General features: G+C 47.4%; 1 protein-coding gene across 1 annotated transcript in view; it reads left to right on the forward strand.

The window, feature by feature from the left end:
* Positions 1-3,708: 3,708 nt before the first annotated feature.
* Positions 3,709-15,213, forward strand: part of LOC134984662 (oocyte zinc finger protein XlCOF6.1-like) — a 38,852-nt gene continuing 27,347 nt past the window's right edge. The window contains exons 1-2 of the mRNA XM_063950189.1: positions 3,709-4,109; positions 5,040-5,201. Coding sequence (XP_063806259.1) covers positions 3,709-4,109; positions 5,040-5,201 — 563 coding nt within the window. The remainder of the gene's footprint in view (positions 4,110-5,039; positions 5,202-15,213) is intronic.

The raw sequence follows: 15,213 nt of genomic DNA on the forward strand, positions 1-15,213 counted from the left end.
TGGAGACATTTCTACGTTTATTCATGTCCTCCTCTTAAGACAACTGGCTGGACTTTCTCCCATTTGCAGAATTTGCCCATAACAATCTCTATCATTCTGCTACAAAATCTTCTCCATTCTTCATAAATTATGGTTATCATCCAAAAGCTCCACAAGGCCCTGCTTAATACATCCAAGAGGTATAAGACCTATGCAGATCTGAAGCAAAAAGCTGTAAAAAGTCTTAAGGTGGGAGATCGGGTTTGGGTTTCCACACGTAACCTAAGGTCGAAAATTCCTACTAAAAAGTTTGCTCCCAGATTTATTGGGCCCTACCCAATCGAAAAAGTATTAAATCCTGTGGCTTACAAGGTGAAGTTGCCTCCGCTTTTAAGAATCCCTAATGCGTTTCATATTTCTATTTTAAAACCATTGGTACTTAATCGATTTAGAGCTGCTCTACCTAAATCTCCCAAGATCCTATCAGCTCAAGGAGACGAATTTGAAATTCACAAGATCCTCGACTCCCAGAGACGATATGGTCGCATCCAGTACCTTGTTGATTGGAAAGGATATGGACCTGAGGAAAGGTCTTGGGTAGGAGCAGAAGATGTCCATGCTTCAAGACTTCTTCGGACATTTCATGCCAAGTTTCCAGCTAAACCATATAGGTGTCCGGAGTCCACCCGCAAATGGGGGGGTTCTGTCAGCGCCCGGGGTCTTACTCGTGTGCTGGGGCCGCGGGGCTGGCTTCACAGGCGGCTTGTAGGCAGCAGCGGAGGAGGGCTGCCGCAGCGGGTCCGTGGGCAGCGGCGTGAGGGGGTTCGCTCGTGGCAGCGGGATGTCGCTGCAGCGGGTCTCTTTTGCCGGAATGTTGCTAGGAGACCAGGGGCAGTGAGCTGTGTGACTATGCACAGATGTCTGCATTACTGGGCGCCGCCATGTTGGAGACCAAGTCTGAGGCATAGTTTGGCTTCCTGTTTCCTTCCAGCCAATCCAGGGAGAGTTCTCCTTATAAAAGGGGGCTGCCGCCTCATTAGAGATCCTGCGCCTGCGTCAGGGCACACGTACGGTTAGTCAGTATGTGATCAAGTTTCGTACTCTCTCCTCATAACTGAACTAGAATGAGGAGGCTCTCATTGCAGCTTTCTGGAGTGGTCTCTCCGAAAAGATCAAAGATGACCTAGCAACTCAGGACGTTCCAGACAAGTTGGATAAATTGATTTCCTTATGTAATAAATTAGACCTGAGGTACAGAGAACGCTGTATGGAGAGATCTGGTTAAACAATCAGGAATACCAACTGTCATTTTGGATCGTACCATTTCAATTACTGCGGTGGGTGTAAGTTATATTCCTGAGGAAAGGTTGGAGTTCTTCTTTCAGAAAATATCTATTTTCTTGTAATTCCTAAAGTCTCTCACGAACTGATCCTAGGATTTCCGTGGTTAATAAAACACAATCCCCACATACACTGGCAGACCATGGATGTTCACTCTTGGGGACGAAACTGCTTCCAGAACTGTTTGCCCTCAGTAAGACCCCTCTGTTCTTCCAGCCTTCCTGTGGAATACCAGGCCTTTCAAGATGTTTTCAGTAAGAATGGGGCGGACACCTTGCCTCCGCATCGCACTTGGGATTGTCCCATTGATCTGGTACCAGGCAAGACTCCTCCCCGAGGTCGAATCTACCCTCTCTCACTCCCTGAGACACAGGCCATGTCGGAGTATATCCGGGAGAATTTGGATAAAGGGTTCATCAGGTCTTCCACCTCTCCGGCCGGGGCGGGGTTTTTCTTTGTCAAGAAGAAGGATGGGGGTCTGCGGCCCTGTATTGACTATAGAGGTCTCAACAACATAACAATTAAGAACAGATATCCGTTGCCTCTAATTCCAGAACTATTTGACCGTGTTAAAGGAGCTACTGTTTTCTCCAAATTGGACTTACAGGGGGGCCTACAATCTTATACGTATTCGCCCAGGTGACGAATGGAAGACGACATTTAATACCCGCAACGGGCATTATGAATAACTGGTAATGCCTTTCAGCCTGTGTAACGCCCCAGACGTCTTTCAATAATTCGTTAATTACATTTTCAGAGATCTCCTCTATGACTGCTTGGTGGTATATTTAGATGATATGCTCATCTTTTCCAAAGATCTGAAGACCCACCGAGAACAAGTCAAAGAGGTTCTAACTCGTTTACAGAGGAATCAATTATTATGTAAATTAGAGAAGTGCACCTTGGAAGTACCCACGATTCCATTCCTTGGTTACATCCTCTCGGGACAGAAGTTACAGATGGACCCCGCTAAATTCCAGGCGATCCAGGATTGGTCGCTTCCAGCTACCCTTAAGGGGGTTCAACGTTTTCTGGGATTCGCTAACTTCTACCGAAGATTTATTCAGAATTATTCTTCTATCATAGCTCCCATTACCGCATTAACCAGGAAAGGAGCAGAACCTGCCAAGTGGTCTCCGGAGGCTTTAGAAACCTTTTCGTCTTTAAAGGAAGCCTTCATGACTGCCCCTGTCCTTCGACAACCCGATCTCAGCCGTTCGTTCCTGGTGGAGGTTGATGCCTCCACTGTAGGAGTAGGAGTAGGAGCAGTATTGTCCCAGCTCTTCGAGGTCAAGAAGGTCAATCCCTGTGCGTTCTTCTCGTGAAGATATTCTCCCGCTGAACAGAACTACGCTATTGGGGAACAAGAATTACTAGCAATTAAGTTAGCCTTTGAGGAGTGGAGGTATTTGTTGGAGGGAGCTCAGCATTCAATCTCAGTAACCACAGATGACAAGAAGCTCCTATATCTACAATCTGCTCGATGTTTCAACCAACGCCAAGCAAGATGGGCACTCTTCTTTACCCGTTTTAACTTTAAACTTAGTTACCGACCAGGTTCCCTCTACAAAAAAGTAGATGCATTATCTCATTCCCTAAGTTCTGAAGAACCCTCAGATCGTTCAAAAGAGCAATTTATCTTGGAGTCCACCTCTTTCTCAGCAAGTAATACTTCTCCACTTCCTTCTCCTAGGAAAATATTCGTTGCACCAAATCTTCACAAGAAACTTCTTACATGGGCTCACTCCTCCTCCTTCATGGGCCATGCGGGTGGTCATAAAACGTTCAAATTTATTCAGTGCTCCTACTGGTGGCCTCATCTCAGAACTGACGTTCAGGAATTCGTGGCTGCTTGTCCGAAGTGTGCCCAACATAAAAGTCCCAAAGGTCCTCAAGCTGGGTTACTCCATCCGTTACATGTACCGCAAAGACCATGGACGCAAATTTCTATGGACTTTACTACTAATTTACCTGTGTCTGGCGGACGAAATACCGTGTGGGTCATAGTTGACCAGTTCTCTAAAATGGCACTCTTCGTTCCCCTGGCTAGTCTTCCATCAGCATCCCAGTTGGCAAAATTATTCATAGTATAGATTTTCCGACTCCATGGTCTACCGCAGTAAATCATATCTGATAGAGGTCCTCAGTTTGTGGCCAAGTTTTGGAGGTCCCTATGTTCTGCTCTCGGTGTGAAATTAAATTTCTCCTCAGGATATCATCCCCAAACAGATGGTCAAACAGAGAGAGTGAACCAGGACCTGGAGACATTTCTACGTTTATTCATGTCCTCCTCTTAAGACAACTGGCTGGACTTTCTCCCATTTGCAGAATTTGCCCATAACAATCTCTATCATTCTGCTACAAAATCTTCTCCATTCTTCATAAATTATGGTTATCATCCAAAAGCTCCACAAGGCCCTGCTTAATACATCCAAGAGGTATAAGACCTATGCAGATCTGAAGCAAAAAGCTGTAAAAAGTCTTAAGGTGGGAGATCGGGTTTGGGTTTCCACACGTAACCTAAGGTCGAAAATTCCTACTAAAAAGTTTGCTCCCAGATTTATTGGGCCCTACCCAATCGAAAAAGTATTAAATCCTGTGGCTTACAAGGTGAAGTTGCCTCCGCTTTTAAGAATCCCTAATGCGTTTCATATTTCTATTTTAAAACCATTGGTACTTAATCGATTTAGAGCTGCTCTACCTAAATCTCCCAAGATCCTATCAGCTCAAGGAGACGAATTTGAAATTCACAAGATCCTCGACTCCCAGAGACGATATGGTCGCATCCAGTACCTTGTTGATTGGAAAGGATATGGACCTGAGGAAAGGTCTTGGGTAGGAGCAGAAGATGTCCATGCTTCAAGACTTCTTCGGACATTTCATGCCAAGTTTCCAGCTAAACCATATAGGTGTCCGGAGTCCACCCGCAAATGGGGGGGTTCTGTCAGCGCCCGGGGTCTTACTCGTGTGCTGGGGCCGCGGGGCTGGCTTCACAGGCGGCTTGTAGGCAGCAGCGGAGGAGGGCTGCCGCAGCGGGTCCGTGGGCAGCGGCGTGAGGGGGTTCGCTCGTGGCAGCGGGATGTCGCTGCAGCGGGTCTCTTTTGCCGGAATATTGCTAGGAGACAAGGGGCAGTGAGCTGTGTGGCTATGCAGAGATGTCTGCATTATTGGGTGCCGCCATGTTGGAGACCAAGTCTGAGGCATAGTTTGGCTTCCTGTTTCCTTCCAGCCAATCCAGGGAGAGTTCTCCTTATAAAATGGGGCTGGTTTATGACAGGGAGGCCAGTGCTTCAAGTTACAACCCTGTTGTAGGTGCTTTAGCCCTGTGCTCCCAGAATTCTTGCCGTGTTCTGGTTTCTCCTAACCCAGCTTAGCCGGTTCTCAGTTGCTGCTGCAGCCCTGCCGTTCCTAACCTACTGCTGCCTGTGGAAGCGCTCCAGGAAAACCTGGTCCAGTTAAACCCTTTGGGCATGGAAGGCCTCTGTCTTTCTGCCTCATCTTTCAAGCCACAGTCCGCAGATCTTTGTCTCCAGCCACGTATTTGAACCACCATCCACAGTTCCACAGTTCATTATCTATAACCTCGTCTTTCAATCCACAGTCCACAGTTCTTTGTCTCCAGCCACGTCTTTTATTACCATTCAGTTCCACAGTTCATTATCTACAGTCTCGTCTTTCAAACCACAACCCGCAGTACTTTGTCTACAACTGTCTTTTAGTCATCGTCCACAAGCCACAGTTCCCTACTTCAGCCTCATTCTCAAGAACTACAACTCACTGAGTCTTAGCCCCGCCTATGTTCCTCATTTCCCCTTGTCCCATGAGAAGGAACTACATCCAACCCCCTCGTCTTATTCATCTGCAGACAACCACTTCCTTGGGCAAGTCTCAGCTGCCGCATTCTCAAACCTTGCTAGACGTGACAGAAGACTCGCTGAGTGGGGGGTTAAAAACAACCTGTTATTAAACAGTAAGAAAACCAAGGAGGTTGTGATAGACTTTAGGAAATCTAAAAAAATCAGCATCTGTCCGCTGTTTTTGAATGGTGCGGAGGCGGAAAGGGTTACCGATGTGAAATTTTGGGGATTAAGTTCACGGAGGATTTATCATGGTCCTTGCATATCATGTCTGTGGTCGGGAAGGCTCAGCAGTGTCTTTTTTTTCTTACGAAAGCTCAGAGTAGCAGGTCTGCAGCAATCGACTCTTGTTAACTTTTATCGCTGCGTGATTGAGAGCTTGCTGACCTACGCGATTACGGTGTGCTACGGTAATGCCAAGTGTTCGGATCTTGTTGCCTTGGAAAGAGTGATTAAATCCCTGTAGAGGATCATCGGCCAACCCTTGCCTAGGTTGGCGAATGTACTCACTGCGAGGAGTCTGTCGAAGGCAACCATGATGATTGAAGATTGGGGTCATCCCTGTAATGTGTTTTTCCCTCTTGCCATCTGGGAGACGTTATAGATGTTTAAGATGTTGTACCACTAGGTTAAGGAATCGTTTCTTCCCTTCTGTGTATATGACATGAACTGTATGTAAAAAAAAGGACTGAGGTCTAAAAGATTTGAACGCTGGTCCAGCGTATTTCCTTTCCCAATGACTGAGAATTCCATTTGTCCAATTCAGGACCAAATACCATCAGTAGAAGGCAACGTCTCAATTGCTCGTTTTGACTTTGCCTCGGCCTATCAAGAACAAAACCACAGTGGCTGTCGGGCCGCAAGCCGAGAACAAACTTGTCCAACATCCAACAAAGCCGTAACTAAATACTCAACCAATTCACAAATGTGACCGGTAAGAAATATAAGCTGGTCTGAGGGAAAACCCTGTTGTAGGCCTAACCTGAGCTGTTTCGCCCATGCAACTACAGCCTTGTTAACCCAAACTCCAACTCAAACAGGTGTAAGCATCACCCCTGTTGCTGTATACATGGACTTTAGCATGGCCTCCAGCTTACTCTCTGAGGGGTCTTTAAGCGTAGCTGCACCCGGGACTGGAATAGTCAATTTTAGTGAAAGTTTAGAAACTGAAGACTCCACCGATGGCGATTTAGTTGTCATAGCCTGTGGTAAAAGATATTTAGACAGAAATCGTGTTGTCCCAGAAAAGTGTTTTACTGGATTTAGCCATGCTTCTATTGCCTGCTTATTAAGAGATAAGAATAAGAAAAACACACAGTCGCCCATAGTCTGCTAGCAATAAAACCTCATATGTTTCAGTGCAACCTAGCAGCTGGCGTTCCGCTCTAATTAGATCATCATAGCTCGGGCTATTAGTGACCTCACTATCTGACTCCTGACCCAATGCTGAGATATCAGATGTGGCATTGAATCGTCAGAATGTGATTATGAGACAAACGATGACCATTCTTAGAAATTGAACTATACATGGACTTTGTTACACAGCAGAGTTCTAGAAACATCCTGAGCCCACATTGGCTGCTCACACGGCATTAACCGCGAATCAGACTTAGCCGCCTCACGGTCTTTTTGTGCAGAGGACAACTCTGACTGCAAATCAGACATTCTCACAGTTATCACAGACAAGCTGCTGTTTCTGATATTGTCATGCAGACAGACAATAATACAGTGAGACAACGTCCGCACAACTCAGTGAAAATAACTGTAGTGTCTATAATACCACGTGCACCGCACTGTGTTATAGAGGAAATCTATGATGGTCACTGTGCCACCTACTAAACACCCCTGCCCCCTCCAGTGGCCGTGTGTTGTAGGACTGACATATTGCTTTAGGAAGAAGCAGGAAGCAGGTGTGTAACCTTTGTGTGAAAACGGCGTCCCAGCATGTGATTTTTTTTTTCAAAATAAACATATAGACATCTGACTATACCCTAGATGTAAAACCCATGTACACCCAAAAGCACTAATAACCTAGGCATAATAGCCTGTTCTGTCCCTTATAGCCCTGGCCACCATCCCTTATATTTACGGGGAACCGCTGAACTAGGGAACGCCATGACCTCCCCCAATGCTTAAAGCAGTGAGCCGCGCATAGCTTCTTCCACCCCATTCCCCCCCCCGCATTGTATACCGTGCGCCAGCTCTGAGTGACGGCGCCCTGCAACAGCCTCAGCTACCCACCGTGGTCTGTGCGCTGGTGGAAGCCGGAGAGCGGGGTAGATGTGTGTCAGGCGTCCAGCTGCGGCAGTGTGATCTGTCCGCTGCTGCAAGCCGCGCTGCCGGGAGCCGCTTCTCTGGAGCAGTGAGGTGTAGCCTGACAGGTGCCCAGCGGCAGCATTATTTGACCACTGCTGGAAGCCGCTTCCCAGTTGTCTAGAGGGGCAGATTGTAGAGGCCAGTGGCAGCGCTGTTTGGAGCTGTGCTGCTGGGTGCCGGGGAAACGGGCAGGTGTGGAGCGACGCAGGTGCCCAGTGGCAGTATGTGTCTGACCGCTGGTGGGAGCCGGGAAGAGGGGGAGTTTGATCCAGTAAAGCTATACCTTAGTAAGCAGCTTGTGGAAAACACATTCCCCACACATGGAGGGGCGGCAGCAGGAGCTAACTGCCCCACTATCACAGCAACAAACAGGCCCAACGGAGCGGCGGCAGCATAAGCTGACCGCCCGCTCCTTACCTCAGTGTAATGGGGAGGTTCTGATGGGGCTTCTGTCTAAGCTCCGTCCAGCTCCTGCAGCCATGTCTGAATCAGCTAACGCTGATGAAGGTCTATAGCGGGTCTTCTCTGTCTAAGCACCAACAAGACTTCGCTGCACAACAGCAGCACACACTCCCGGATCCACGCTTCTTAATAAGCTGGGAAGGGAGTGTAATTGATACAAGAAAAAATATTTAGAAAAAATAAAAGTAAACCCTGGAATGACTCCAGGATGCGACCTTCCCTGGTGAAGGCACAAAAAACACTGAGGCATCTTGGGAGTATGGAGGGGGGAAGAGGGTTACACATTTAAATATTTAAATGTGCCTATCCCTGCTATCGCACCGTCCATATCCCAAGAGTAGTACAGTGCCCCCTAGTGGATGAAAAATAAATAAGTGATGTCACTGTGACACTCCCAGATCCCCTAACCTCCCCAGTCATGTCCCTGTATTATTACTATAGATACAAGTGATTTCACTGTGAAGCTCCCAGATCTCCTCACCTCGCCCTCACGTCTCTGTATTATTACTATAGATATGTGATGTTACTGTGATGCTCCCAGATCACCCTTACCTCCCCAGTCATGTCCCTGTATTATTACTACAGATATAAGTGACGTCACTGTGACACCCCCAGATCCACTCACCTCCCCAGTCATGTCCCTGTATTATTACTATAGCTATTAGTGATGTCACTGTGAAACTCCCAGATCCCCTCACTTCCCCAGTCATGTCCCTGTATTATTACTATAGATATTTGATGTCACTGTAACACTCCCAGACCCCCTCACCCCCCAGTCATGTCCCTGTATTATTATTATTATAATTATTATTTAAGAAATAAGTGATGTCACTATGATGCTCCCAGATCTCTTTACCTCTACAGTCATGTCCCTGTTTCATTAGTGGAGATATAAGTGATGTCACTGTGATGCTCTCAGATCCCTTCACCTTCCCAGTCATGTCCCTGTATTCTTACTAGAGACATACGTGGTGTCACTGTGACGCTCCCAGATCCCTTTACCTCTCCAGTCACGTCCCTGTAGTATTAGTAGAGATATAAGTGATGTCACTCTGATGCTCCCAGATCCCCTCACCTCCCCAGTTATGTCCCTGTATTAATACTATAGATATAAGTGATGTCACTGTGACATTTCCAGATCCCCATACCTCCCCAGTCATGTCCCATTATTATTATTACTATAGATATAAGTGACGTCACTGTGATGCTCTCATATCCCCTCACCTCTCCAGTCATGTCCCTGTATTATTATTATAGATATGTGAAATCACTGTGACATTCCAAGATCCCCTCATTTCCCAGTCATGTCCCTTTATTATTACTATAGATGTAAGTGATGTCACTGTGACACTCCCAGATCCCCTCACCGCCCCAGTCATGTCCCTGTATTATTACTATAGATATAAGTGATGTCACTGTGAAGCTCCCAGATCCCCCTCACATGCCCAGTCATATCCCTGTATTATTACTCTAGTTATATGTGATGTAAATGTGACGCTACCAGATCCCCCTCACCCCCCAGTCATGCCCCTGTATTATTACTATAGATATTAGTGATGTCACTGACACTACCAGATCCCCTCACTTCCCCAGTCATGTCCCTGTAATATTACTATAGATATGTAATGTAACTGTAACACTCCCAGACCCCATCACCCCCCAGTCATGTCCCTGTATTATTATTAAAGATATAAATGACGTCACTATGATGTTCTCATATCCCCTCACCCCCCCCCCACCAATCATGTCCCTGTATTATTACTATAGATATAAGTGATGTCACTGTGACTTTCCCAGATCTCCTCACCTCCCCATTCATGACCTTGTATAATTACTATAGCTATAAGTGATGTCACTGTGATGTTCCCAGACCCCTTGACCCCCCCCCCCATTCATGTCCCTGAATTATTATTACAATTATAAATATAAATAATGTCACTATGATGCTCCCTGATCCCCTCACCTCCCCAGTCATGTCCCTGTATTATTAGTATAGCTATAAGTAATGTAAATGTGACGCTTCCCCATCCCCCTCACTTCCCCCAGTCATGTCCCTTTATTATTGCTATAGATAAGTGAAGTAACTGTGACGCTCCCAGACCACCTCACCTCCCCAGTCATGCCCCTGTATTATTACTATAGAAACATAGAAACATAGAATTTGACGGCAGATAAGAACCACTTGGCCCATCTAGTCTGCCCCTTTTTTTTAATCCTTTAGGTAATCTCAACCCTTTTTGAACCTTAATTCTTTGTTAGGATATCCTTATGTCTATCCCATGCATGTTTAAATTGCTCTACAATCTTAGTCTCTACCACCTCTGATGTGAGACTATTCCACTTATCCAATACCCTTTCTGTGAAGTAATTTTTCCTTAAATTTCCCCTGAACTTTAAGGAAAAATTACTTATAGATATAAGTGATGTCACTGTGACATCATTACCACTCCCAATGTATTATAATAATAATAATAATAATAATAATAATAATAATAATAATAATACCAGGACACCACAAGCTGCTGTCCCTGTATAATAATAACCATACACAAAAACCTGCTCCCTCTGTATTATACTAATTACAACAGGACACCACATTCTGCTATCCCTTTATAGTAATAATAAAATGACACCACAGGCTGCTCCCTCTGCAAAATAATAATAATAATAATAATAAATAAGATTTTACTCACCGGTAAATCTATTTCTCGTAGTCCGTAGTGGATGCTGGGGACTCCGTAAGGACCATGGGGAATAGACGGGCTCCGCAGGAGACTGGGCACTCTAAGAAAGATTTAGGACTACCTGGTGTGCACTGGCTCCTCCCCCTATGACCCTCCTCCAAGCCTCAGTTAGGACACTGTGCCCGGAAGAGCTGACACAATAAGGAAGGATTTTGAATCCCGGGTAAGACTCATACCAGCCACACCAATCACACCATGTAACTCGTGATAGGAACCCCGGTTAACAGTATGATAACAAAAAAGAAGCCTCTGAATAGATGGCTCGCAATAACAACCCGAATTTTGTAACAATAACTATTTACAAGTATTGCAGACAATCCGCACTTGGGATGGGCACCCAGCATCCACTACGGACTACGAGAAATAGATTTACCGGTGAGTAAACTCTGCAGCACCGAATGAGAGAACTCCAGGTCCTCCTCAGCCAGGGTATCAAATTTGTAGAATTTTGCAAACGTGTTTGCCCCTGACCAAGTAGCAGCTCGGCAAAGTTGTAAAGCCGAGACCCCTCGGGCAGCCGCCCAAGATGAGCCCACCTTCCTTGTGGAATGGGCTTTTACTGATTTAGGCTGCGGTAATCCCACCGCAGAATGCGCCAGCTGAATAGTGCTACAAATCCAGCGCGCAATAGACTGCTTAGAAGCAGGAGCACCCAACTTGTTGGGTGCATACAGGATAAACAGCGAGTCAGTCTTCCTGACTCCAGCCGTCCTGGAAACATATATTTTCAGGGCCCTGACTACGTCCAGAAACTTGGAATCCTCCAAGTCCCTAGTAGCCGCAGGCACCACAATAGGTTGGTTCAAGTGAAACGCTGAGACCACCTTAGGGAGAAACTGAGGACGAGTCCTCAATTCTGCCCTATCCATATGGAAAATCAGATAGGGGCTTTTACAGGACAAAGCCGCCAATTCTGACACACGTCTGGCCGAAGCCAGAGCCAACAACATGACCACTTTCCACGTGAGATATTTTAAATCCACGGTCTTTAGTGGCTCAAACCAATGTGATTTTAGAAACTCCAAGACCACATTGAGATCCCAAGGTGCCACTGGGGGCAGAAAAGGAGGCTGAATATGCAGAACTCCCTTGACAAAAGTCTGAACTTCAGGTAGCGAAGACAGTTCTTTCTGGAAGAAAATCGACAGGGCCGAGATCTGGACTTTAATGGACCCCAACTTGAGGCTCAAAGTCACACCTGCTTGCAGGAAATGTAGGAAACGACCTAGTTGAAATTCCTCCGTTGGGGCCTTCCTGGCCTCACACCAAGCAACATACTTCCGCCAAATGCGGTGATAATGCTTTGCGGTGACATCCTTCCTGGCCTTGATCAGGGTAGGGATGACTTCCTCCGGAATACCCTTTTCCTTTAGGATCTGGCGTTCAACCGCCATGCCGTCAAACGCAGCCGCGGTAAGTCTTGGAACAGACAAGGTCCCTGCAGCAGCAGGTCCTGTCTGAGTGGCAGAGGCCAAGGGTCCTCTGCGAGCATCTCTTGAAGCTCCGGGTACCAAGCTCTTCTTGGCCAATCTGGAGCCACGAGAATAGTTCTCACTCCTCGCCTTCTTTTTATTCTCAGTACCTTGGGTATGAGAGGCAGAGGAGGAAACACATAAACCGACTGGTACACCCACGGTGTCACTAGAGAGTCCACAGCGATCGCCTGAGGGTCTCTTGACCTGGCGCAATACTTTTTTAGCTTTTTGTTGAGGCAGGACGCCATCATGTCCACCTGTGGTTTTTCCCAACGGTTTACCAGCATCTGGAAGACTTCTGGATGAAGTCCCCATTCTCCCGAGTGAAGGTCGTGCCTGCTGAGGAAGTCTGCTTCCCAGTTGTCCACTCCCGGAATGAACACTGCCGTCAGTGCTAACACATGATTCTCTGCCCATCGGAGAATCCTTGTGGCTTCTGCCATTGCCCTCCTGCTTCTTGTGCCGCCCTGTCTGTTTACATGGGCGACTGCCGTGATGTTGTCTGACTGTATCAGCACCGGCCGGTTGTGAAGCAGGGGTCTTGCCTGACTTAGGGCATTGTAGATGGCCCTTAGCTCCAGAATATTTATGTGCAGCGATATCTCCTGAGCTGACCACAGCCCCTGGAAATTTCTTCCCTGTGTGACTGTATTCCGAATCTGCGGCCCTCTAGTAGATGAGCCATCTGCAGCCACCACAGCAGCGACACCCTGGTCCTTGCCGACAGGGTTATCCGCTGTTGCATCTGGAGATGGGACCCGTACCATTTGTCCAACAGGTCCCACTGGAACGTCCTTGCGTGGAACCGTCCGAATGGAATCGCCTCATACGAGGCTACCATTTTTCCCAGGACTCGTGTGCATTGATGTACCGACACTTTTCCTGGTTTTAGGATGTCTCTGACTAGAGATGACAATTCCTCGGCTTTTTCCACTGGAAGAAACACTCTTTTCTGGTCTGTGTCCAGAATCATTCCCAGGAACAGAAGACGTGTCGTCGGGACCAGCTGTGACTTTGGGATATTGAGAATCCAGCCATGCTGTTGTAGCACTTCCTGAGAAAGTGCCACCCCCACTACCAACTGTTCCTTGGACCTCGCCTTTATCAGGAGATCGTCCAAGTACGGAATAATTAAAACTCCCTTCTTGCGAAGGAGTATCATCATTTCGGCCATTACCTTGGTAAAGACCCTCGGTGCCGTGGATAACCCAAACGGCAGCGTCTGGAACTGATAGTGACAGTCCTGTACCACAAATCTGAGGTACTCCTGGTGCGGAGGGTAAATGGGGACATGCAGGTATGCATCCTTGATGTCTAGGGATACCATGTAATCGCCCTCCTCCAGGCTCGCAATAACCGCCCTGAGCGATTCCATCTTGAACTTGAACCTTTTGATGTAAGTGTTCAAGGCTTTTACATTTAAGATGGGCCTCACCGAACCGTCCGGTTTCGGTACCACAAATAGTGTGGAATAGTAAGCCTTTCCTTGTTGAAGGAGGGGTACCTTGACAATCACCTGCTGTGAATATAGTTTCTGAATAGCCTCCAACACTGCCTCCCTGGCAGAGGGAGTTGCCGGTAAGGCAGACTTTAGGAAACAACGGGGGGGGGGGGGGGGGGGGTCGTCTCGAATTCCAGCCTGTACCCCTGAAGTACTACTTGAAGGACCCAGGGATCTACCTGTGAGCAAGCCCACTGTGCGCTGAAAATTTTGAGACGGGCCCCCACCGTATCCTGTTCCACCTGGGTAGCCCCAGCGTCATGCTGCGGACTTACCGGACGCAGGTGTGGACTTCTGCTCCTGGGAACTAGCTGTGTGTTGCAGCTTTTTCCCTCTACCTCTGCCTCTCGGCAGAAAGGAGGAGCCTCTAGCCCTCTTGGGGTCGAAAGGACTGTACCTGATAATACGGTGACTGAAAGGACTGTACCTGATAATACGGTGCTTTCTTTTGTTGCGGGGCAGCATGTGGCAAAAAAGTCGATTTCCCAGCCGTAGCTGTGGACACGAGGTCTGAAAGACCATCCCCAAACAGTTCCACCCCCTTATAGGGTAAAACTTCCATGTGCCGCTTGGAGTCGGCATCACCTGACCATTGCCTAGTCCATAACCCCCGTCTGGCGGTAATGGACATCGCGCTTACTCTTGATGCCAGCCGGCAAATATCCCTCTGTGCATCACGCATGTATAAGACAGCGTCTTTTATATGCTGAAGCGTCAGCAAAATATTGTCCCTATCTATGGTATCAATATTATCCAACAGGGAATCTGACCACGCAGCAGCAGCACTGCACATCCAAGCTGATGCAATCGCTGGTCGCAATATAATGCCTGAGTGTGTGTAAATAGCCTTCAGGGTATTTTCCTGCCTTCTATCTGCAGGTTCCTTCAGGGCGGCCGTATCCGGAGACGGTAGTGCCACCTTCTTTGACAAGCGTGTCAGCGCCTTGTCTACCCTAGGGGGCGTTTCCCAACGTGACCTATCCTCTAGCGGGAAAGGGTACGCTGCCAATAATCGTTTTGAAATTACCAATTTCTTATCGGGGGAAGTCCACGCTTCCTCACACACCTCATTTAATTCCTCAGATGCAGGAAAAACTACTGGTAGTTTTTTCTCACCAAACATAATACCCTTTTTTGTGGTACCTGGGGTATTATCAGAAATGTGTAAAACATTTTTCATTGCCTCAATCATGTAACGGGTGGACCTATTGGAGGGTACACTAGTCTCATCCCCGTCGACACTGGAGTCGGTATCCGTGTCGACGTCTCTATCTGTCACCTGAGGTAGCGGGTGTTTTAAGGCCCCTGATGACATTTGAGACGCTGGAACAGGCACAAGCTGTGTAGCCGGCTGTCCTATGTCGTCAAACCTTTTGTGCAAAGAGTTGACACTTTCACGCAATTCCTTCCATAAGTCCAGCCACACCGGTGTCGACCCCTCAGGGGGTGACATCACATTCACAGGCATTTGCCCCGCCTCCACATCATTTTCCTCCTCATACATGTCGACACAGCCGTACCGACACACAGCAGACACA

This window comes from Pseudophryne corroboree (genome assembly GCF_028390025.1).
Source record: "Pseudophryne corroboree isolate aPseCor3 chromosome 3 unlocalized genomic scaffold, aPseCor3.hap2 SUPER_3_unloc_70, whole genome shotgun sequence".
Lineage (NCBI taxonomy): Eukaryota > Metazoa > Chordata > Amphibia > Anura > Myobatrachidae > Pseudophryne > Pseudophryne corroboree.